Source organism: Saccopteryx leptura, chromosome 4, assembly GCF_036850995.1.
Source record: "Saccopteryx leptura isolate mSacLep1 chromosome 4, mSacLep1_pri_phased_curated, whole genome shotgun sequence".
Classification (NCBI taxonomy): domain Eukaryota; kingdom Metazoa; phylum Chordata; class Mammalia; order Chiroptera; family Emballonuridae; genus Saccopteryx; species Saccopteryx leptura.
Window position 1 is genome coordinate 216,541,834 of NC_089506.1, and position 25,375 is coordinate 216,567,208.

Genomic DNA, 25,375 nt, shown 5'->3' on the forward strand with positions numbered 1-25,375 from the left:
AGTTTTATTTCTAAACAAATGTAATTTTCTTGACTGTCTCCCATCCTATTTCCCCCACTGCTTCTGACAACATAATCCCGACCCGCCCAGGGAAATTCAGTCCCAACCGGTGGTTTCTCTGTCGTGCAGCAGACGGAATCCCAGCCGGTGACGAGGGGCGGGGCGTCGCGGAGCTCCTCCCCCGTCGCTGGCCTCTGAGCAGGCCTCAGGGGCCGGTGCGGGGTGGGTAGGAACCGCCAAGGCGACAGGGCCGGGGAGCCGGTTTGGCCAGAGGGCGGCTGCCTGGTGCTCCCCCACCATCACCACCTGCCCCAGGGCGAGCGGGGCTGCGGTTTCCCCTGCAGCTTCAAGGCGTTCCTGGCAGGCTTGCTGTCGCTGAGCTTTCTCAGGTCTCCTGCTTGACACCTGCTGGGCGCCAGCCTCCAGCTAGAGGTCGAGAGGAGGGACCCTGCCTGTTGGCAAGCACACTAGCCACTCCTTCCAGCTACCTTCTGTGTCTCCACGGAGCCTGCAGAAACTTCGGGAAGGCCTCTTCACTGTGATACTCCTTCTAGCTTCCCCCAGAAATGTCCTCCCTTCCCCTCCCTGCCCTGTCTCCCTCATGCCTGTGCGTAAGCCTGTCGGATAAAATACAGGACACTCAGTTAAATTTGAATTTCAGAGAACCAACAAATAGTGTTTTGGTATAAGTATACCTCCTGAGTTTTTTATTTGCCAGATCTGCTCACGTAGCTCCCAGGGCTGGTTTGCCCGTGAGGCCTGGCCGAGGAAACTCCGCCGGGAAGAAGGTTGCTGGGCCCCCTTTCCCTCAGAGCCCGCACCTCCTTGCGAACCTTTTATCTGCACGTCCCTCCCTGTCCTCTGCCCTCCCCAGGACCCCACCCTCGCCCACACACTGGCCCCACGGAGGGGAGGGGAGGAGGACCTCCACCCTCCCCTCAGCATCTCAAACTCTCCCTCGCTGCCCCCTGCCCAGCTCTGACCTTTGCCCTCTCGTGGTAGGAGAGACCCCATTCTCCCACTGGCCTCCCCACCCCGCCTCTCTGTCTCGCACCTGGCAGGGCCCTCTGAGCTGGCAGTTCAGGCTCTCTGGCTCCTCTCCCAGCTGCTCTTGTGGGGGGTGGGAGGAAACAAAACGCATGTTTGATGTCCCACATTCAGGGGCTGCCACCGATCAACTCTCTGGCTGTCCTACTGTGCGCACACACCCTCTCCTCCGAATCCCACTACAACCTGCCCATCTGACAGATGAGGACGCTGAGGCTCAGAGGGGCCACGGCTTCGCCCCAGGTCACACAGCAGGTGAGTGGTGGGATGGGGGGTCTCCTTTGAGGGCTTTGGGGCTGCCCAGAGCAGGCCCCTCTTTGTCATCGGAGGCCTGGTTTTCCTCCAGTGCCTCCGCAGGCCCTGTGCAGGGGGGGAGGGGGGTGCCCCAGGTCCCTCGAGACGCGAGGCCTTTTCGCACGGGAGCTAGTGCTGCAGCGCCTGATGAAGCCTCATTCCACACCCCACACACTGGGGCCCCTGTGACATTTCCTCTCTGAGGATCAGCCACAGCACCGGGCTAGGAGAGCGGGTGGGGGTGAAGGCCCATGAGGACGCTTAGAAACCTGACTGCCTGAGGTGGCCAGGCCCGCTGTGTGTGGCTCACGAACAGGGAAGGCCAATTGCACACAGTCAGTGCCACCACTCACCAATGTCCTGGGCTGTCATTTCAGTCTCCAAGTCTCAGTTTCCTCACCCACAAACAAGGTCATCAATACTTTCTACATAACAGCGTTAAAGGAAGGATTAGAAATGCCCTTAAGAGCTCTGGCTGGGTACTTGGTGGCTTAGACAGAGCATTGTCCCAATATGCCAAAACCGTGGGTTTAATTCCTGGTCAGGGCACATGCAAGAAGCAACCAACGAACACATAAATAAGCGGAACAGCAGTTCATGTTTCTCTCTCTCTCTCTCTCTCCCTCCCCCCTTCTCCTTACTCTAAAACAAATAAATATCTTAATAAGTGACCTTAAATAACAAAAATAAATGGTTAACACCACCCTGGCTGGGTGGCTCAGTGAACAGTGTCGGTTATGGTGCCCCAAGGTCGTGGGTTCAATCCCCAGTCGAGGTACATATGAGATGCAACCAATGAGTGCACAATTAATTGAGACAACTAAGGAGAACAAAGTTGATGATTCTCTTTCTCCCCCCTTTCCCCCCCTCTCCCCCCCTCTCGCTCTCTCAAATCAATGGAAAAGTTAAAATGAATAAAGAAATAGTTAACACCTAGTGTGTGTTATATGTCAAACACTGTGCGAGGCACTTTACATAGGGGCTGTTGCTATTTCCACTGTCTGAGCGGAGACGCTGAGGCGGTGATGGCAGTTACGTGTGCAAGGTCACTGGCATCGGTATCCCGAGGGCTCAGGGTGCCAGCTGTGAACGCCTACAGCGCATGCGCGACGGTTTGGCGCAGCAGCGCTCCACAAGCCTCCAGGTCAGGGCTCGCCACCGGAAATGGCCCGGGAGCACACCGGCATTAGCGAACGGACCAGCGATCCAGAAACAGGCCAGAGGAGTTGACTACAGGATACGGTACATTCCAGATTAATAAAGAAACCCTAGATTATTCAGCAAATGGCGTGGGGACAAGGTTTAGCCATCTGAAAAAAAAGAATAAGGCTGCTCTCGACCCCATACCTTACTCTAGGATCCATTCCATTAAACAGCTAAGTGAAAACAATAAAATGGCAACAGTACTGAAAAATCAACTATGTCAGATTTTATTTTTTAATCTCGGAGTGGGAAAAGCCTAACTATGGCACAAAACCTAGATTGATAAACTCAACTACGTAAAAATAAAAATGTTCTCATGGCAGAAGCCCCAGTGTGATGAACGGTGGTGGAGGACAGGGGACACAGGTGGCTCGCTTTCTGAAGATTTGGCACTTTGCTGTGTGTCATAGACTTCAGAAGATTTTTTGTTTAAAAGAGAGCCAAACTGGGAGCATGACAAACTGGGAAAATACATTTGCTCCTCATATCACAGACAAAAAGTTCATTTTCCTAATACCTCAAGTGTCCCTAGAAATAAATAAGAAAATGACAGGCTTGGGCTGGGTAGCTCAGTTGGTTAGAGCATCGTCCCGATAGGGCAAGTTTGCGGGTTCAATCTCCGTTGGGGACAACAGTCCAACAACCAGTCCCAACAAGAATCAACCAGGGAACGCATAAATAAGTGGAACAACACATCGATATTTCTCTCTCTCTCTCTCTCTAAAATCAATAACTAAAAACATTTTACAAAAAGAAAACAATAAACGATTTTAAAAATTGGCAATGGACACAAAACAAGTCATAGAAAAGGAAATACAAGTGACTTTTTTTTTTACAAGTGACTCTTAAACACATAAAAAGATGTTCATCTTTTCTCGTAATAAGAGACCTGCAATCTAAAACTACAGTGAGATGCCAGTTTGTCCCTGACAGTTTGGCAGAGGATAGCTTTCGATAGCACTCTGAGTTGGCAAGGATGTGGGGGCCCCCCCTCTGCGGGAGCGTCGGCGGCCCCTCCCCCGGAGGGGAATTTGACATCTATCACGATAACACTTGCTCCTGCACTTTGACCAAATGACTTCACTTCTAGGGAATCGTTCTACAGAAATACTCCCACATACACAAAATGACTTATGTGCAAGGCCATTCATGGCAACTTTTTGTTTTGTGAAGTAAAGTATCTACATGTCCATCACTAGAATACTAGTTCAGAGTGCAAAGCGTGCGGTCGTAAAACGGATGAGCAGGTCGGGAGTAGAATACGGCACATCTCCAAGATGCGAAGAGCGCGCGGATGACAGCGTTCACCTACCGCAGGAGGGGGCGATGTGCACACGCAGCTATTTGCTTATATCCGCATGGAAAACCTCTGCGGGACAGAGAAGGCCAGCTCCACCGTGAGGCAGGAACTTGGTGATGAGGGATACCCAGGGATGTCACGCCCCTTTTGAAAAATGCATTACATTTTAATTGGAAAGTAAAATAAAACAGGCAGGTTCTGGCCAAGCACTGCCCTGTATGGGAGTACAGACCCCGCGTCACCAGATCTCTCACGTTTTCGGGAGAGGCCGGACCTGGAACCTCACGGGGAAATTGTCACCTGTGCTCTTAATGTCAGTACCGCTGGGGGCCCGCAGCTGCCCTTGCATGACGCCTGAAGAGCTTCTTCCTTAGTTACAGGGCTCTGTATTTGAGGTCACCAGTGCTCCGAACACAGAGTGCGTTTCTAGCCTCCCTGCATGAGGGGTGGCCAGTGAGCGAGAAGCCATGGTATCCCCGAGTGGAGACGCAGAAACTCTCTCCGGGAAGGGCTTTACTGCTGGTGAGACAGGGCCTGTTTGGCTCCCTGGCCCTTGTCCTCCCCGCCGCAATGCAGAAAGGCGTGAGCATCAGCAGCCATCTTGTGACTCTGAGGCTGAGGCTAAAAGCTGAGCTGAGGCAGAAATACAGGAGGAAGCTGGTCCTTGGTGACACCGCGGAGCTGGCGCACCTCCCTGGACTGGGGGGGCCCTGCCTGCCCGGAGCATGGCATGTGAGGGAACACCGTTCACGTAGTTGCAGGTTTATATATATGCTGTGACCATTTTTTTTTTGGAATATAGTAATAATGGAAAGTCTTATTCAAACAAAATCAACATTTGACAACAATTTTCTAATCGGTGGAAAAATCTCTTGGAGCATGAGTACCGTTTTCTAATTTGCACAGGGACTCAGCTGCCTCCCCCCAGTTTTGGGTTTTGTTTTGTTTGTTTTTTTCCTTTTTTACACCCAAAAGAAATAGACTTTCATATAGCCTGAGTTACTGTAGTGAGGTCTCTTGCTTACAGACAAATTGAATTCTAGCTGATAGAGAACTAAAAATTTCACAGTTAAATAGAAAAATATCATCCTAATATTTATATGGAATCTCAAGAAACTCCACATAGCCAAAATAATCTTGAAAAAGAAGAACAAAGTTAGAAGACGCATGCTTCCTGATTTCAGAACTCATCACAAAGCTACAGTGGCCAAAACTAGCATTAAGACAGACATTAGCCTGACCTGTGGTGGCGCAGTGGATAAAGCGTCAACCTGGAAACGCTGAGGTTGTCGGTTCAAAACCCTGGGCTTGCCTGGTCAAGGCACATATGGGAGTTGATGCTTCCAGCTCCTCCCCCCTTCTCTCTGTCTGTTTCTCTCTCTCCCCCTCTCTCTCCTCTATAAAAAATGAATAAATAAAAAAAAATTAAAAAAAAAAAAAAAAAAAGACAGACATTAGGCTAATGGAATACACTGGAGAGTCCAGAAGAAATAAGCTCTCATATACATGGTCAGGTGATCTTTGACAAAGGTGCCAAGACCACTCAATGGGGAAAGGACAGTATTTTTAACAAATGGTGCTGGAAAAAAGAATTAACGCCTGACCTGTGGTGGTGCAGTGGATAAATCGTCGACCTGGAAATGCTGAGGTCGCCGGTTCGAAACCCTGGGCTTGCCTGGTCAAGGCACATATGGGAGTTGATGCTTCCAGCTCCTCCCCCCCTTCTCTCTCTCTGTCTCTCTCTCCTCTCTCTCCCTCTCTGTCTCTCTCTCTCTCCTCTCTAAAAATGAATAAATAAAAAAAATTTAAAAAAGAATTAAGTTGATCCCTTACCTAATACCATATAGAAAAATTAACTGAAAATGGGTTAAAGATCAAATGTAAGACCTAGACCTATAAACGTCCTAGAAAAACACATAGGGGAGGAACTTCGCAGCGTTGGATTTGACAAGGATTTTTTGAAATGACACGAAAGGTATTGCAACAAAACCAAAAATAGACAAGTGAGACTATATCAGACTTCGCAGCTTCTGTGCACCAAAGGACACAATCAATGGAGCTAAAGGCAACCCACAGAATGGGAGAAAATATTTGCAAATCGTATATCTGATCAAGGGGTAATATCCAGACTATATAAAGAACTCCTACAACTCAACGACAAAAACCCAGATAACTGGGCTTAAAAATTGGTAAAGAATTTTTTGTTTGTTTGTTTGTTTGTTTTTTCATTTTTCCGAAGCTGGAAACGGGGAGGCAGTCAGACAGACTCCCGCAAGCGCCGGACCAAGATCCACCTGGCATGCCCACCAGGGGGCGATGCTCTGCCCCTCCAGGGCGTCGCTCTGTTGTGACCAGAGCCACTCTAGCGCCTGAGGCAGAGGCCACAGAGCCATCCCCAGCACCCGGGCCATCCTTGCTCCAATGGAGCCTTGGCTGCAGGAGGGGAAGAGAGAGACAGAGAGGAAGGAGAGGGGGAGGGGTGGAGAAGCAAATGGGCGCCTCTTCTGTGTGCCCTGCCCGGGAATTGAACCCGGGACTCCTGCACGCCGGGCCGACGCTCTACCGCTGAGCCAACCGGCCAGGGCAAAATTGGTAAAGAATTTGAAAAGACATTTCTTCATACAAATGTCAACATGTATATGAAAAGATACTCCAACATCACTAACCGTTAGGGAAATGCAAATTAAAACCACAACAAGATATCACCTCATACTCATTAAGATAGTTACTATCTAAAAAAGAAAAAAAAGGGCCTGGCTGAGTAGCTCAGTTGGTTAGAGTGTCATCCTGATGCGCCAAATTTGACGGTTCGATCCCCAGTCAGGACACATACAAGAACCAACCAAGTCATGCATAAGTAAGTGGGACAACAAACCGGTGTTTTTATTTCTCTCTCTCTCTCCTACTCTCTCTCAAAAATCAAATAAAATTAAAATTGAAATTATAAGTGTTGCCTGATCCCATGGTTGCTGGCTTGAGCCCAAAGGTCGCTGGCTTGAGCAAGGCATCACTGGCTCAACTGGAGCCCCCGGTCAAGGCACATATGAGAAGCAATCAATGAACAACTAAGGTGCTGCAACTACAAGTTGATGCTTCTCATCTCTCTCCCTTCCTATCTGTCTGTCTTTCTCTCTCAAAAAATAAAAAATAAAAAAATAAAAATAGGCCCTGAGCAGTTAGCTCATTAGAGCTTCATCCCAAAACAACAAAATTGTGTCAGGGCACACGTGGGAAGCAACCAACGAATGCACAACTGAGTGAAACAATAAATAAACCTTTCCCTTCCCCTCCCCCTTCTCTCCCTTCCTCTCTCTGCCTCTCTAAAAATCAATCAATCAATAAAGAATTAAGCCCTGGCCGGATATCTCAGTTAGTTGGAACGTCGTCCCGAAACACAGAGGCTGCCGGTTCGATCCCCAGTCAGGGCACATACAGGAACAGCTCAGTGTTCTTGTCGCTCTGTCTCTCTTGCCCTGCCTCTCTCTAAAATAGGTAAAAAAAAAAACTTTTAAAAATTTAAAAATAAGCTATAAAAGACATAAGTGTTGGTAAGGCTTAGTGAAATTGGAATCCTTGTGCACTGTGGGTGGGAATGTGAAATGGTCCAGTCACTACGGAAAACAGCATGGTGGTTCATCAAAATATTAAAAGTAGACCCTCTGATTCAGCAATTCCAGTTTGGGTACACACTCAAAAGACTTGAAAGCAGGATCTCAAAGAGATCTGTGCACACCCATATTCGTAACAGCATTATTCACAATAGCCAAGAGGTGGAAGCCACCCGCCAGGCCACTGTCAGAGGAATGGAGACACCGCACGTGGTGTGTGCATATGTCCACGTGCACATCTCACAGGCGACAGCACAGGTGAACCCGGAGGCCTCGTGCTGAGTGAAGGAAACCAAACACGGAAAAACGAGTCCTGAGTGACTCCACTTCGGCGAGGTATCCAAAGTAGTCAGACGGCAGAAACAGAAAGTAGAACGGTGGTGAGTTTGTGTTTAACGCTTACAGTTTTAGTTTTGCAAGATGAGAATGTTCTGGAGATCTGTTGCATAGCAATGTGAAGATACTTCAGACTACCGAATGGTACACTTAAAACTGACTAAAATGGGGAATCTTCTATGATCTGTTTTTCTCGCCACAATTTTAAAAAAGTTCAATAGTACGGTGGGCCACCGGTCTGCCAGCTCTCCTGGGCACGGACCCCGTGGTCGGGCTGCAGGGCTGTGAGGGACTAACTGGTCGTTTAAAGGCTTGCACGCTTGTCGTAAGCTCTCTTCCAATTCATTACTGACTGAGCAGCGACTCCACACCACGCTCTGTGTGGGCCCTGAGGTGACAGGGTGAGCAGGGAGCTCACAAGCTAGGAGGTGACGGACCATAAACACAAAGGTCTAAGAAGATCAGCCTTACGATACCAAGTCAAGGGGGTGACAGGATACAAGGTGATCGGGAGGAGGACAAGGTTACATGGAACGACAGGAAAGGCCTCTAAGAGGGGGAGTGTCATCTGAGATCCGACTGACAGAAGGAGTGGGCCATGTGAGGACAAGGGGGAGGAGCCCCAGGCAGAGGGCACACGGAGTGTGAAGACCCGGAGGCAGAAGCGAGTCTGCCCAGGGGGGTGGGGGGGGGTGAGCTGGAGCAGAAAGGCCAGCTTGACTGACCACGGGAGCCAGTGTGAGGTGGATGGTTGAAATGTACATGAAACAGATAAAAAGCAATCTTTTTCAGCACAAACTTGTTTTGTGAGTTCAAATGTATTATTATCTTTTACAATAAAAAAGAAATTATAGGCCCTGGCCAGTGGCTCAGTGGATTGAGTGTCAGCTTAGCGTATGGACGTCCTGGGTTCAATTCCTGGTCAGGACACACAGGAGAAGCCACCACTTGCTTCTCATCACCTCCCTCTCCCTCTTCCCTTCCTGCAGCCAGTGGCTTGGTCAGTTCATGTGTTAGCCCCAGGTGCTGAGGGTAACTTTGTTGGAGCACAGAGCACATCAGCCTCAGGTGCTAAAATTAGCTCAGTACTCGAGCATCAGCCCCAGATGGGGGTTGCTGGGTGGATCCCGGTCTGGGCGCATGTGGGAGTCTGCCTTACTATCTCCCCTTCTTTCACTTAAAAAAAAAGAAAGAAAGAAATTATAACAACAAACTGTGTGTCCTAGAGAACAGCTGAGTCAACAAACACCCTTCAAATTTTCCTAGGTGCTTCAACACATACAATGTCTGTAGAGTCCCTGAATTCATTAGCTCCTGGGACTGTCTTTAAACCCATCAGCCTGCTGGGGCCCATCACCCCAATCAGCAGATGGATGAACCGAGGCCCAGAGTGGGAGGGGCTCCAAGCGAGGCTGGGCCAGAGCAGGAGTTAGGCCTACGGCGAGGGGTGCCCGGCTCCTTGCCCAGGGACGGGGAGGCCTGGGAAAAGGAGGGTGCCACTGCCCACGGCCCTCACTGAAGTGGGAAGAACTGCAATCGTGGGGCACTAGAGGGCCCTGGGCCCCACTTCCCTAGTGGGAAAAAAACCCTCCCAGACCCCCAGGTAGCCTGGGAGTGGATGTGGGCCCTGGGCTGGGCCAAGGGCATGGTGCGGGTGACCAAAGAGCCAGGGACAGCTGGAGGTCAAGCCACTGTCCTGCTGGCAGTGCTGGGGAGGCCTGGGCACAGCCTTGGCAGCCACCTGCCCAGCCAGACTGTCCCCTCACTTCCTGCCGGCTCTCCTAGCCTGCTTCCGCCCCGCCCTGTGATCCTCCGGGCCTGGCCTCCCTCCAGTGACTCTGAATCAAACCCCCGTTGGCTTCTGTTGCTTGCCACCAGAGCTGCAGGGCGTCTCAGGCCTTGGTGCTGCCTCGGTCACCCCTACACCCCCTGCAATGGCTCTCGGAGTCCCTGCTCTGCTGCCGGCTGACCTTATGGCCTTGGGCAGGCGATCGGGGCCTCTGCCAGGCTGGGGGTGGGGGGTGGGGGGCATGGCGGAGCCAGAGAAAGACTCTCAGTCACCAACTGGCTCTGGGGTTCCTGAAATTCAACTCTGCATCCACACTCAAGACCTTGACCATATCCCAATTGCCTGTACCTTATTTCATTAGTTTTCTTTAAAATGACTTCCTTTGGAAACTTATATTTATTTAAAAGGCAACTACAGGGCACACTCCTTAATGGAAAACCTTGCCTAAGTAAAAGGAAACCCTAAAAACAAATCCAGCAAAATTGAAACAAAGGATACAGTCCGCAGAGCTGCCGCCTCAGGGCCCGGAGCCCCGGCGCCCGCCCTCTGCGCACAAGGAGGGCTAGCCAGCGCCCACGGTTGTTGGACAGCAGCATCTGACAAAGCCTTTCTCTGTAACTCGATCACAACTGAGAGGAAAACGACCTGACCAGGCGGTGGCGCGGTGAAGAGCGCATCGGCCCGGGACTCTGAGGACCCAGGTTCAAAGCCCCAAGGTCGCCAGCTTGAGCACAGGGTCGCCGACGGGAATGTGGGATCATGGACCTGACCTCAGGGTCGCTGGCTTGAGCAAGGGGTCACTGGCTCAGCGGGAGCCTCCCACCCCCGGTCAAGGCACATCTGAAAAAGCAGCCAATGAACAACTAAGGTGTCACAACTATGAGTTGATGGTTCTCATCTCTCTCCCTTCCTGTCTGTCTGTAACTGTCTGTCTCTCTCTCTTTCAGAAAAAGGAAACTAGCTTTCTTTCCCCAGCGTTTAAGGCGAGCTGATGCGGCCTCCTTTAAAAGGGGCATATATGCCGAGCAGCCAGAGTTGGCAATGACCAGTTTGATCAGCGTCAGATCAAGTGAAGGGTTCCTAGCTGTGCCTCAGTTTCCCCATCTGTAAAACAGAGTTAATAACCGTCCCCACCCCCGCTGTGAGGGTGAGAACAGTGAATAGCAGACATGACCTGTCACACAGTAAGTGCTGCCAACCCCGGTACAGATGGAACCGCAGGCTCAGGGACAGGAGGAGACTGGCCCAGGAGCACAGGCCACCTGTGAGCCTCCCTGCTCTCAGCCAGCCTCGCCCTCAGATGCCCTGGCACGGGCCCGCCCTCCTGTCCCTCCTGCGCGGGGTCTCACCGAACCCTGCTCTGGCTGAGCTACTTGATTTGATTCTTGCACCAACCCTGCAAGGGAGGTGGGTCCTCAGGCTCCGTCCACAGGATGGGGCTGAGACCCAAAGTGACACAATTCCTCTGTCTCTGCGTGCAGGGCTGGGAGGAAGACGCGGAGGATTCTGGGCCCCCCTCAGCCCCCTCCCCCATGCATTATCTCTAGGCAGCAGCAGCTGAGCCTCCTGGTATCTCTCTGATCCCCCAAATTTCCGGTTCCCCAAAGACAACTCAGGATGTGGGGAGGGAGGGGCAGGGAGAGGAGGAGGGAGACAGAGAAGGAGAGAGAGCAGAGAGAGACAGAGAGTCAAGAGAGATGAGAGAGGGAGGGAGGGAGGAGGAGAGAGAGACAGAGAATGAAGAAATATCCGAGACAGAGACAGAGACAAGGAGAGACAGGGCAGAGGGACAGACAGAGACACACAGAGTAAAAGGGAGACAAGAGGGAGAGACCGAGAGACTCGGATGGGGGCGAAGACAAGGCAGCACGTGGGGTGGGAGAACGGGCCAGAGTCGGGGCTCGAGGTGTGGGTGCTGGGGGGACCCGGGAACAGGGGGACTTGCTGAGCCCGAGAGCCAGGTGGGAGAGGGTGGGAAGTGCTCAGAGGGCCCCCCCCCCCTGGTGCACGCAGAGGCAGCGGGGAAGGGGGTACCGGGACCCTGAGCAGGTAGGCAGGAGGGGCCCCCGGGGAGGAGGCCAGACGCCCTATATTCCCCCTTCTCTCCCAGCTCCAGGGCCCTCCTCGCCCCCATCAGGCCACAGATGCTCCAAGTGTCCACCCTTCAGATTGACACGGCCTCTGTCCTCAAAGAGGACTCGGCTTAAGGCCAGCCGTGGCGCCGTCCACAGCCCCGGAGTGGCCAGCTGCTCATCCTGCTCAGGGTGGACGGAGAGGCCTGAGGGGACTCGGTGGGCGTGGAAAGAGGCACCTGGGAGCAGGGGTGGCCTTGGAGCTCGAGGGGAGAGCGTCAGCACCCTACTGGGTCTGGCCACCCACCCTCTCCGAGCCTCGGTTTCCTCCTCTGTACAAGGGCAGTAACGAGAACAGCATACTCAGCGTCACAGTAAGAACCAAATGTATGTGAAGTGTGTGGGACCTCCGGGGCATGTGTGAGTGCCTGACATGGGCCCGGTGAAGGTGAAGGTCATGCTCCCAGCATCCTGTCTAGATGAGTCAGGGCCCTTTCATCTGCAAATGACAGAAGCCCAGCTGGAGGAAGGGTGTTGATTAACTCCTCTAACCAAACAGGTCAAGAGTGAATCAGTTTCAGGAAGAGCTGGATCCAGGACCTCAACCCACATTGTCAGGAACCGCTTGCCCCGGCAGGCCTCGCTTGTCCCCACGCGCCCTCTCTTCCGCGGGTGGCCCTCACGTGGCGGCCTCTGGCAGCTCTGGGTCCAGGTTCTCCCTATCGAGTGGTCTCAGAAGAGAGAGAGCCTTATTCCCCAGAGTCCCAGCAGAAGTCCCTACGCAGAGCATAATCTGCTCTTTGTGGAATTTCTCTTCCAGCCTGTCTCTTTGTTTCCCCCTTTTTCACTGCTGGGCTTCAGAACAACTCACCTCAGGACGTGCTTCTGTGGTGTTCAGATTGTTTTTGAGCTAAAGGCAATTGAGCTTCAGGCTCAAGAGAAACTTCTGCCTCTCTCACCCCCAACTTGAATTGGGGGCCTTGCCCATAATAAGAGACTATCAGAGATCATCTCTCTCTCTCTCTCTCTCTCTCTCTCTTCTAATTTATTGATCTTAGAGAGACAGGGAAAAGGAGAGAGAGAAACATCAACCGTTGTTCCACCCATCCACGCACCCACTGGTTGATAAATTCTTTTGTGTGCCCCAAGCAGGGATCCAACCCACAACCCGGGCACATCAGGACGATGTCCCCACCAACTGAGCTACCAGGCCAGGGCCAGAGATCACCTCTTTCCACTTCTCCATAGAGCCGGGCAAACCGCAAATTCCTGAATCTGTGCTTTCCCTGCAATGGCCCTTTTTTTTTTAAAATTATTTTTATTTATTTATTTATTTTAGAGGAGAGAGAGAGAGAGAGAGAGAGAGAGAGAGAGAGAGAGAGAGAGAGAAGGGAGGAGCAGGAAGCTTCAACTCCCATATGTGCCTTGACCAGGCAATCCCAGGGTTTTGAACTGGCAACCTCAGAGTTCCGGGTCGATGCTTTATCCACTGCGCCACCACAGGTCAGGCTGCAATGGCCCTTTGAGACCCCCAAGGCATCTGACCTCATCCCTAGCTCAGGACTCATATACACCCACGTTCCCTTTCTGTCTCTGAACCTCTCCTGCATGGGGGTCTCTGCCTGTCTCGTGTGTGTGAGGCTTCCATACATATATATGTGAGGCTTCCATACATATATACAAATGAGCATTGAATTTGCTCATTTTCTCTTGTCCATCGGCCTTATGTCTGTTCGATGCCTAGACCAGCTGAAAGCTTCCTCCTCCCACAAAGCCCCGGTTCTTAACCAGCGCACAACCTCCCTCCCTGCACCCCTACGCACGCTGCACGGCCATAAGCAACTTGGGAATTTGCTCTGTGACCTTACGCATGGAATAAATGCAGCTCACTAGCTACCTTCCTTCCTACCAGTAAGAGCCCCTAATTTTCTCTGGGTGCCTTCCCGATTTCCAGTCCCCTAGAGTTGGGGGTGAAGCAAATGACACAGGAGTAAGGCAGTAAGTGGCCTTCTCCTGGCTAGTGATTGGTTCAGGGTGTCATGTGTCTCTAGCGAGGGCAATCAGAGAAATGTTGAAGCATTTGCAGGAGACACTGGGACATTTTGCCCCCAGGGTGGCCATGTGGAAGGACATGGTCCCTGGAAGTGCTAGAACCTTCCCATGAGCACAACAGGGAAAAAAAACAAAAAACCTCTAAAGATGAAGTCCACAGAGAAAGGAGAACCGAAGAGAAACTAGAAGTTGGCGATAAGATTGAGGTCTTTGACTCTGGCCAGACCTGAGCATTTTCAACCTTCTCAGCAACAGCAGTCCTATTGTTTTACATTCAGGGACACCTTTGGGGGCTGGAGATCACAAAATAACAAGGTTTTAAAATTTAAGTCCAACATTCTCCAAAGTCCTCACAGTCCAGAAAGCCAGCGGCAGAGTTCGGACTGAAACAGCTTGCCAGCTCCCAGCCCAGTGACAGCAACGAGGAAAAGAGAGGGAAGCCCAAGCCCTGGCCGGTTGGCTCAGCGGTAGAGCGTTGGCCTGGCATGCGGGGGACCCGGGTTCGATTCCCGGCCAGGGCACATAGGAGAAGCGCCCATCTGCTTCTCCACCCCTCCCCCTCCTTCCTCTCTGTCTCTCTCTTCCCCTCCCGCAGCCAAGGCTCCATTGGAGCAAAGATGGCCCGGGTGCTGGGGATGGCTCCTTGGCCTCTGCCCCAGGCGCTAGAGTGGCTCTGGTCGCGGCAGAGCGATGCCCCTGAGGGGCAGAGCATCGCCCCCTGGTGGGCAGAGCGTGCCCCATGGTGGGCGTGCTGGGTGGATCCTGGTCGGGCGCATGCGGGAGTCTATCTGACTGTCTCTCCCCGTTTCCAGCTTCAGAAAAATGAAAAAAAAAAAAAAAAAGAGGGAAGCCCAAGAGGTTGCCCTGCGCGGGCAGGGGCAGGCGGGACCCTGAGAGGGCGTTCAAGCTGCGCGGGCAGATCCGCTGCCCAGGACGGGCGGGCCGCCTGCAGAGAAATGTCCCTCCCGGGGTCTCTGAGGGTGGTTAGATGAGGGAGAGACTCAGCAAAAAGGCAAATCTGGAACTTTCCGCCTTCCAATGGCATCATTGGAAGAAGGAGGAACAGATGCTGGAAAGACTGAAACAAAAGATGTCCCCTGGCCTGGCCTGTGGTGGCGCAGTGGATAAAGCGTTCACCCGGGATGCTGAGGTCGCCAGTACGAAACCCTGGGCTTGCCCGGTCCAGGCACCTGTGGGAGTTGATGCTTCCTGCTCTCCCAACCCCCTTTCTCTCTCTTGCTCTCCCCTCTATAGAAAAAAAAAAAAGGAAAAGAAAGTCCTCTAGAGAGTTAAAAGGTGGTCTGCAAAATGCTAATAATAACATTTTTAAAGGTCCTGAAGTCAAATAAATGAGGAAAATACCAGGTTAGGCAAAGAGAAACGAAGATGTTTACTGCGGGTCTCTTCAAGCACTCAACCAGGTCATGCAAAGTTTGACTCTCCGAAGGGGTAGAGAATCCAGCTCCCCCCAGGCATTCCGACAGCAGGATTCTTTCTTGGGGAGCTTCTCCCAGGACGTGTAGGCCACGCAATGCCTTTGGGGACAGCTGCCTGAGGCTCTCTGACAGCGTGCACCCGGAGCAGGCGCTGTGGAAGCCGCGGCGCTGCCCGTCCTGCGCAGGGCGCTGCGTGGCCCCTGCCTTCCTTGGTTCAGGACCTGCTCCGGCCGCTGGAGCCCGCTGTGCCCCTGTCTGTGGCCGGCCTGAAGTTCTGAAGAATGAACAAGCCCTGGGAGCAGGCCTCCACCAGGGACTCCCGGGAGGAGATGTCTAAGTGAGCGGCCCCCTCCCAGGCCAGGGGGCTCACAGCCCCCTGCGGCCTCTCGGTGAGGACAGGACCTCGCCCCAGCCGCCCACAGTGGTAACTGGCTCTAACATGCGCCTTTTGTTGGCTGCCTTCTCTTTCCTGTCTCACTCCCCCAAACCCCCACCAGTGACTTCTGGGACCACCTCTCAAATAAACTACTTGCACCAGGACCCCCATCACAAGGACTGTTTTAGAGAGAACCCAAGTCGCCGGAGCTGTGGTTCTGACTGGGAAGCAACCGATGTCTCCACTAGCAATTCCGGAAAACACTCTCTCATCACTTACCACTAAGCCTACCTTTCCTCCAACAACAAATGTCAAGGAAAAGCTATTTCTGCTCCCACGCTTCCATCTGAAGGCATTTTCTCTCCTGATCAGCCCAGTGTGCTAAGAAATCCCAGCCCCAGCCCCTTAGAGCCCGTGGCTCATTGATGGGTGGAAGCAAAGTCGCATCCTCTGTTGGTCCAAGAAACACAAATGGGAATCTGTTTAGTGCCTCACAGAATGCCCCTCCCCAACCCACTAAAACAAGAACCAGGGTCACCCGAGACTCCCCCATGCCTAACAGCCAGACATCATCACATCCGGAACATCTCATTCTCCGACCTGTCTCCATTGCCCCTGCTGCTCCGACTACCCCACCACCTTTCCCACGTGAATTACTGCAACAGCTTCCTCACCGTTTCCCACCGCAGGGCCTTTGCATATACTGTTCCTAAGTCCTGAAGTGCTGTATGCAACTCACAGGCCTGGCACAAAAAGACCAGTGGCTCTCAGCCTCCTGTTCACAGTCTCCTAAAGCTGCCCTGCCCTCCCAACTCCAACCATTCCCTCCTTGGGCCCCGGAGTCTCTTCCTATGAAACCATTCAGATCTGCAAACACTTGAGAGAATCATACGTCGAAACTTATGTACCCAACACTGCTTCAGAATAAGACACGACACATATCATTGAGGCCTTCCTGAACTCCTTTCCCACGTCTCTCCCCACCTAACCCACCATGGTCACCGCTCTCCTGAGGCTGGTTTTCTTCACTCCTTTGCCTAACTTGCTATCCTTGTATATGCGTGTACCCTTGAACAATATATATATATCTTTATTCATGGTCTTTTAGCTTTATATAAATAACTTGTTCTCATTTTCCTACTCCAGTTCCATGGGTGACATTTGTTTGACGTGAGAGGTGCCGGTTCTTTCTTTCACTTCTATCGCTGGTGAGAGCCCTGGTGTGTGTCCACTCCCTGGGTGGCCATCACCTATTGTTTCCAGCCAGCACAGTGCTGCCCTGAGCCTCTTCTACCCACCCCCTTAATCCATGTGCTACTTTTTCAGGTTTCTTTTCTTTCTTTCTTTTTTTTCTTTTTTTTCTTTTTTTTAATAAAGGTGATAAGCACCTTTGTTTTTTTGTTTTTTTTTTATTTATTCATTTTTAGAGAGGACAGAGAGAGGGAGAGAGACAGAGAGAGAGAGAGAAGGGGGGAGGAGCTAGAAGCATCAACTCCCATATGTGCCTTGACCAGGCAAGCCCAGGGTTTCGAACCGGCGACCTCAGCATTTCCAGGTCGACGCTTTATCCACTGCGCCACCACAGGTCAGGCCTCTTTCTTTCTTTTTTTAAGTAACAGTTGAGACAGACTCCCGCATACCTCGACCAGGATCCACCCGGCACGCCCTATCTGGGGCTGATGCTTGGATCAACCTAGCCCCTGGCTGCGGGTGAGGAAGAGAAAGGGAAGTGGGAGAGGGAGGGGAAGAGAAGCAGATGGTCGCTTCTCCTGTGTGCCCTGCCTGGGGATCGAACCTAGGACGTCCGCACACCAGGCGGACACTCATCCATTGAGCCAACCGGCCAGGGCCACTTTTTCAGGTTTCCACCCGGGAATGTGTTAGGTAAAGGGACTCACCATCTTTAGCTTTATTGATGTTACTAGATTGTTCTCCAAGGCGGTTGTACCAACACATCTTGTTGGCAAACAGTTTCTGTCCCTCAGCCCAGCACAAAGGTGCCTCTGCCCATTTCCATCTCCCCAGATAAACGACTTAGCTCCACCTGTTGATGGCCAGACAGTCCAGCGCTCTCCTCAGCTCTCTCCCCTTCGTTTCTCCAGCTGGACCTGTGACACGCTCCCCACTTGCGGCCGCTGACAGACACTCTGTACGATGCCCAAAGCAGGACCCAGCGGAAGGCTGCGGGCCCAGAGCTAATCCCAGAGTTAATCCCAGATTTGCCACTTTGGGCGAAGCACTTCTCTCTGAGCCTGCGTTTCCTCGCCGGTGAGATGGGGGCACCTCCAGGAACCAACAATAGGGGACGACAATGATTAGATGAGCTAAGCCTGAAAATGCAGCAGGCGCACAGTGAGGAGAGCTGTCACTATCAGCTGGGGAGCCCACAGAGGACGCCAACAACCTTGTTTATCACTCAGGACTATTTTGATTGTAGGCATCAGAAAGCCCAGGCAGCCTGACCAGTGGTGGCACAGTGGATAGAGTGTTGACCCGGCCCTGGCTGGTTGGCTCAGCAGTAGAGCGTCAGACTAGCGTGCGGAGGACCCGGGTTTGATTCCTGGCCAGGGCACACAGGAGAAGCGCCCATTTGCTTCTCCACCCCTCCGCCGCGCCTTCCTCTCTGTCTCTCTCTTCCCCTCCCGCAGCCAAGGCTCCATTGGAGCAAAGATGGCCCGGGCGCTGGGGATGGCTCTGGCCTCTGCCTCAGGCGCTAGAGTGGCTCTGGTTGCAACATGGCGACGCCCAGGATGGGCAGAGCATCGCCCCCTGGTGGGCAGAGTGTGCCCCATGGTGGGCGTGCCGGGTGGATCCCGGTCGGGCGCATGCGGGAGTCTGTCTGTCTCTCCCTGTTTCCAGCTTCAGAAAAAATGCAAAAAAAAAAAAAAAAAAAGAGTGTTGACCCGAAACGCTGAGGTCCCCTGTTCAAAACCCTGAGGTCTCCAGCTTGAGTGCAGGCTTGCCAGCTTGAGCACAGGGTCACCAGCTTGAGCAGAGGATCATCAACATGACCCCAAGCTCTCCGCTGGCTTGAGCCCAAGGTCGCTGGCTTGAGCAAGGGGTCATGACTAGGCTTGAACCTCCTTGTCCCCCCCCCCCCCCGTCAAGGCCCGTATGAGAAGCAGTCAGTGAATAACTAAAGTGAAGTAGCTATGAGTTGATGCGCCTCAGCTTTCTCCTCTCTCTCTATCAAATCAATAAAATTTAAAAAAACTGTTTTTAAGTGAGAGGAGGGGAGATAGTGAGACAGACTCCCACATGCGCCCTGACTGAAATCCACTCAGAACCACCCCCCCCACCCCCCCACCCCCCCCACCCCCGTCTGAGGCCAATGCTCAAATCAACTGAGCTATCCTCAGCGCCCAGGGCCAACACTCAAACCAATCGAGCCACTGGCTGTGGGACGGGAAGAGGGAGAGAGGGGGGAGGGGAGGGAGAGAAGGGGGAGGGGAGGGAGAGAAGCACATGGTCACTTCTCCTGTGTGCCCGGACCGGGAATTAAACCCAGGGTGTCTATACGCCAGGCCAACACTCTATCCACTGAGCCAGCCAGACAGGGCCTAAATCTTTTTTAAAAAAGAAACCCCAGTCAAGCCAGTGGAGAAAACTAATTTATTGGCCCGTGTAACTGGGAAGTCTGAGGGGATGTCTCACTTCAGCTGTGACAGTCGGAACACAGAGGATCCAGGGACTCTGACCAGGAAGCTTCTGGTCATTCTTCTCCATGTTGGTTTCATTCTCGGGCAGGCTCTCCAAGTGAGGGCTCCAGGACCACATCCCTCCAGCTGAACACCTGCCATGACCAGGAAGAGCTTCTCGCTCCCGGCACTTCCTGCCGAGGTCCCAAGCCGGTCCTCATTGGCCGGGTTAGGTCACATGCCCACACGGAAGCCAAGTGCAGGGCATCCACCAGACCCTGCTACTCCGGGTGTACTTCTCGGGGCAGCAGCATCAGAGCCAGTTGGGCGCTCCTGGGGAATGCAGAGCCTCAGGCCCCATCCCAGACCTACTGGGTCAGAATCAGCATTTTGCCAAAACCTCCAGGTGAGCCGTCCGCGCACCCGAGTCTGAAACGCGCCCTGCTGCACGTGAACCTGTGCAGTGGCTTACGGCGATTTTTAAGTTGTTTCATTTAGAACCGCAAAAGGTAAAAACCAAGAAAGCCCTTCAAAGTCATCAAGCCCTCTCCCTTTTTTTAAAGATGGGAAAGCTTGGAGCCAGCAGGGAACGGTTTTGCTCTAGACACGCCACCAGTGCGTCCCCACGCCCCCCCCCCCCCCCCAGCAGGGCCAACGTCTCTGTGGACTCTCTCCAGGGGACCCCAGACGCGCAGCCCGGGTCAGACTTGCCTCACTCGGTATGGGACGTGTCCTAGTCACCACTCTGTCACCGTGTGGTGCCTGGCCGGGACCCGCCGGAGCGCAGAGGCCCCGTGGAGGATGGAGACTCGCAGGCATGAGGACACAGACACACGCGGGCCCTCTGCACAGCGCCCCTCACCCGGACCCCAGCCCACTGGCCCGCAAAGCCAAAAGCACTACAGACCGCACCAGCCTTTATTCTACTACAGAGCGGGGCTGGGGTCTGGCAGCTCATTCTCAGGCTGTGTCAGGAGGTTCAGAGTGTTGGGGACACCCAGACTGGATTCCAAAGTGACAATAAGTTAGGGGGGAAATTCTCAGGCTATTTTCAGGCTAGAGCCAGGGTGGGGTGCCAGGTGGCTCCCCCCTACCCGGAGCCACTGCCGGCGGCCAGCTCAGCCCTCCCAGGCGAGGCAGGTTCCCGGACGGCAGGCCTCACGCTGAAACACAGAGTGCAGGGAGAGGGAGGGGGCGTGGCGTCAGGAGAGGGAGGGGGCGTGGCGTCAGGAGGTGGGCTGTAAAGAGGGGTCCCAGCGTCAGGGAAGGTCTGAGGGGGGGGGGCGGGGCCTCCGAGGGAGGGTCAGGAGCCAGCAGGCCCAGGGCGGGGCTGGGCAGCTCTCACCGTGCCCTCATGGCAACTGCTGGAGGTTCTCATAGTCGGGGGCACCCTCGTCCTCCTCCTCCTCTGCCTTCTGGGAACTCACGGTGGCTGTGGGGGAGGAAGGTTGGTGTTCAGCTCACACACTGTCCCCCCCATCCAGGGGGCTGCCCCACCCCCGGCCAGCACACACCAGGGTCAGCCTGAGCCGTTGGCTGCAGCTCCTCGGACACGTTCACATACTCCCGGCTCCCATCTGTGGGGACAGGTCAGAAGGGGGGACAGCCACACTGAAAGGGGCCAGGCCCATTGAGAGTGAGGGCCGCAGCAGGGATACAGGCACAGTCACACTGAGAGCGGGGTGGGTGGCAGGGTGAGGGGCGGAGGGAAGGGGACCCTAAGAGGGCAGCAGCCACTCACCCAGAGAGGCGTCCGCGCTCTCCTCACTCTCAGGAACGTTCACGTAATCTTCCCCGGACTCCACTGCAGAAAACCACCGGCCCCCGGCACTGTCACCCGGAGCCCTCGGGGCGTAGATTCCCAGAAGCTCCCAACCACAGCCACCAACGACTCTCAACAAAACCAGCCCAAGCCTGCTGCACACAGACGCCCACAGCTGCCCCAGAGGGGTGCAGAGCAGGTGGCCCAGACCCGCGAGGCCAGTGGCCTGAAGGAGGGCACAGGGCAATGTGCCCAGGGCTGACCGGAGAGAATGCACTTGCCCTGATGCCCACTCTTGTCTTGGTCCCTTCCTAGCATCTACTGTCATTGATAGCATCTTGTTCTTTTATGTGTTGACTTGTTTCTCCATGAGGATGTGGAGAAGACAGGCTTTGGAGCCAGACTGCCCAGGTTCAAATCCAGCTCCAGCACTAACTGTGTGACCTCAGACAAGCTACCCAACCTCTCTGGGCCTCAGTTTTCTCATCTGTAAAAGAGGATGAGTAAGTACCAGTCATAGGGGTACTGTGAGGACTAAAGAAGTGACTATTAAGTGTAACTATTAAGCAGTAAGTGCTACTAAGCGTCTGTTAAGTAAATAAACCCTGCCCTTGTACAGCTGGGACAACTGAGGTATAGGAAGGGAAAGGCACAGGCTCAATAGCACCTGGAAATTGTGAGGTTCAATAAACTAATACATGTAAAACTCTTAATAGGGCACACACTCGGTTCTCAATGATGTTAGCTCTCTTATCATGACTCGACCGCACTAGTTGTTCTATCAGCGGCATCCAGTAAATATTATAAATGAATAAGGGAATGAATGAAAAGAAGCACTTGGACAGATGAAGCTGAGCTCAGGAGAGAGGTGACAAGTTTGGATTCTGGATGGTATATGAAGCCAGGGTGCAGAAGTGCTGACCTGGGCATGTCTCTATAGACAGGAGAATAACAGAACACTCAAGACAACCGACACTGAGGAGAGTGCCTAACAGGCAGGATGTGACCAAAACAAAGGGAGAAAAGCAGCTCAGATGAAACTGAGACAATGCAGGAAGCAGAAGAAAAATTCCAAAAAAAAAAACAAAGACAAAAAAAGACACCCTATAATCAATATCCTTAAGAGATTTGTAAGATGACATTGTCTCCATGAAACAAGAACAGGAAGCTATGAAAAAGGAACACTCAGGGATCAAGAAAGAGCTTTCAGATAGAAAAGACAAAATAAAAGAATAGAGTCAAGGCCCTGGCCGGTTGGATCAGCGGATAGAGCGTCGGCCCAGCGTAGGGACATCCTGGGTTCGATTCCCGGTCAAGGGACATAGGAGAAGTGCCCATCTGCTTCTCTCCCCTTCCCTCTCCTCCTTTTCTCCCTCTTCCCCTCCTGCAACCAGTGGCTCAATTGGTTCGAGCATCGGCCAAGATGGGGTTGCCGGGTGGATCCCAGTTGGGGTGCATGTGGGAGTCTGTCTCACTCTCTCCCCTCCTCTCACTTAAAAAAAAAAAATAGCATCAAGGAATAGAGCCAAAGAAGAATAAAGTCAAGGAAATCTTGTGGACAATAAAAAGAAGACAAAGAGATAAGAAAAGTAAGAAAATCAGAAGGTCGGAGCAGAAAGTCCACTGCTGAAGGTCAGGCGTTCTAGATAGAGAAGACAGAAGACAAAGCGGTGCGAGTATCAAAGGAACCACGGGAGAGAGAAGAGCAGAGGGGCCGGGGCACAGAGAAGCGGGAGAGAGGAGGGCAGAGGGGCCGGGGCACAGAGAAGCGGGAGAGAGGAGGGCAGAGGGGCCGGGGCACAGAGAAGCGGGAGAGAGGAGAGCAGAGGGGCCGGGGCACAGAGAAGCGGGGGAGAGGAGAGCAGAGGTCGGGGCACAGAGAAGCGGGAGAGAGGAGGGCAGAGGGGCCGGGGCACAGAGAAGCGGGAGAGAGGAGAGCAGAGGTCGGGGCACAGAGAAGCGGGAGAGAGGAGGGCAGAGGGGCCGGGGCACAGAGAAGCGGGAGAGAGGAGGGCAGAGGTCGGGGCACAGAGAAGCGGGAGAGAGGAGGGCAGAGGGGCCGGGGCACAGAGAAGCGGGAGAGAGGAGAGCGGAGAGGCCGGGGCACAGAGAAGCGGGAGAGAGGAGAGCGGAGAGGCCGGGGCACAGAGAAGCGGGAGAGAGGAGGGCAGAGGGGCCGGGGCACAGAGAAGCGGGAGAGAGGAGAGCGGAGGGGCCGGGGCACAGAGAAGCGGGAGAGAGGAGAGCGGAGAGGCCGGGGCACAGAGAAGCGGGAGAGAGGAGGGCAGAGGGGCCGGGGCACAGAGAAGCGGGAGAGAGGAGAGCAGAGGCCGGGCACAGAGAAGCGGGAGAGAGGAGGGCAGAGGGGCCGGGGCACAGAGAAGCGGGAGAGAGGAGCGGAGGGGCCGGGGCACAGAGAAGCGGGGGAGAGGAGAGCAGAGGCCGGGCACAGAGAAGCGGGAGAGAGGAGGGCAGAGGGGCCGGGGCACAGAGAAGCGGGAGCGGTCAGGACGGTGACTCACTGGAGAAGGCGCTGTCTCGGAGGCCGGGGTTGCTGGGCACCGGAGCTGCTGGGACAGCAGTGCAGGTGACCGGGGCCGTGTCAGGAAGCACCTCCCTGAGGAAAAGTCCAGGGAGGGGTGAGCACACACCTCAGCCTTGGCCCCCGCCTCCCACCGGGCCACTTACAGGTAGCCCTCATTGTGATAGTCCTCCTCATCCTCGTCCTCATCCTCGTCCTCACAGGCTGGCTCTGGGGTAACGACACAGGGGTCAGCGAAGCCCAGGTCAGGCCCCCCCCCCCAGTTCAGGGTATCGGGATCTCAGACGCACCCTCATTCTCATAGCTTGCCACACTGTTGGCTGGAGAGACAGAGCGAGAGGGAGACTGAGTCAGGAGAGCGGGGGCCTGCCCACTGCCAGCCCAGCCCCCTGGGCCCTGCTCCAGCTCCCTGGGCCCTGCTCCAGCTCCCCGGGCCCTGCTCCAGCTCCCCGGGCCCTGCTCCAGCCCCCCGGGCCCTGCTCCAGCCGCCCAGGCCCTGCTCCAGCTTACCACCGTCCGAGTCCTGCCTCGAAGACGGCATTCGGTGGGAGCCCCGTGGGGGCTGGGGGGACCTCCTGAGAACCGAAAGGCGGAGTCATGCCTCGGACGGGGCCCTGGGGCAGGAGGGGCTGCGGCGGGAAGGGCAGCCCCCCGTCCGAGGAGGTGAGGGGCACTCGGAGGGGAAGGGGTTCCTTACGGGATGGCGAGCTGGTCTGGCTGGCTCGAGGGTGGATAGGAGGTAACAGGTGGGTAGGAAGTAGCTGGTGGCCAGGGGGCGAGCGGGGCTGAGGACACAGGACCGAGTTGAAGGAACGGCTCCAGACGACACCATGCCCCTAACCCTGGTCAAGGCCTTGAAGGGCAAACTAACCCCCTGGAAGCCCTGGGCCCTGGACAGGCCTGAGGGCGCCGATATCCTACCCGGTCCCAGCCCAGGTCAAGGCCGTGGGGTCAGCCACAGGGGACCTGAACACAGGCACACGCTCGCTCGCTCACACGCCAGGGAGCTCCCTTCCCTCCCCGGAGGGAGGGGACCCTCCTTGTACTCACGAGGCGGTTTGAACATCATGCGGCTTGGGGTCAAACTGGCAGGAGAGACACAGCTTGGTGAGGGACAGGGGGTCGCGGGCCCAGCCCCACGCAGGGTCTCGGGAGCCCCCCGGGCCCCGGGGGCAGACTCACCTGTCGGCGGTGGGGCCCTCATAGGAATCTGTGGAGGAGAAGGCAGGAAAGGGGAGTGCCAAGAGCAGAGGTAACGGGGTCGGGCTCTCAGCACCTCCACAGGCGGGACAGTCGGGGACAGTCAGATGGAGGGAGGGACTGAGCAGTGGGCTGCGGACCCCCGTCTGCCCGCGTGTCCGAGCCTCCGATTGCCCACCGGCTCCCACTCACCCGACAGCTCCCGGCAGCGCACACAGAGCGCCATCAGCAGCACGGCCAGGAGAGGCAGCAGCAGCAGGCCCAGCAGCCAGGGCAGCAGGAGGGCCACCTCCATCTGCAGGACAGAGCGTGGGCCAGGCCTGGCCGCCCGCCATACACTGCCCGCCCCTCCAGGACAGAGCTGCGGCAGAGCGCTGGCCGGCCAGCAGCAGCGCAGGGGCCTGGCGGGGGGCGGCCGTGTCCCCCCGACGACTCCCCGGACCCCTTCCCCTTGCTGGGCCGAGTGGGGGTCGGTGCCGGCTGTGGGAGACCCTGGACCCGAGGGTGGTCAGGCCAGGGCCTGGGCTGGATTTCGGGGTACCAGCCGCCCCGGCGTGGCCCCGCACGCAGGCCTACCTGCTCCTCGGCTGGGAGCCTGCTCTCCCCAGCGCTGGCCCACCCGCCGCCCGCCTGCGGCAGGAAGCTGTGGTGAGCGCTGGGTGAGGGCAGGAAATCATCAGGCCCCTCAGCCGGCTGCACCCACCCCTCCCACCCCCACCC

General features: G+C 54.8%; 1 protein-coding gene across 1 annotated transcript; it reads right to left on the reverse strand.

Moving 5' to 3' along the window:
• Positions 1-19,111: 19,111 nt before the first annotated feature.
• Positions 19,112-25,297, reverse strand: LAT (linker for activation of T cells). Its single transcript, XM_066383122.1, is given in 13 exon segments — positions 19,112-20,314; positions 20,497-20,583; positions 20,666-20,728; positions 20,893-20,955; positions 23,436-23,530; positions 23,602-23,731; positions 23,734-23,775; positions 23,966-24,030; positions 24,153-24,240; positions 24,506-24,540; positions 24,638-24,665; positions 24,848-24,950; positions 25,232-25,297. Coding segments are annotated over 11 exon segments (792 nt in total). The 5' UTR covers positions 25,232-25,297; the 3' UTR covers positions 19,112-20,314; positions 20,497-20,503.
• Between the last annotated feature and the right edge of the window lie 78 nt (positions 25,298-25,375).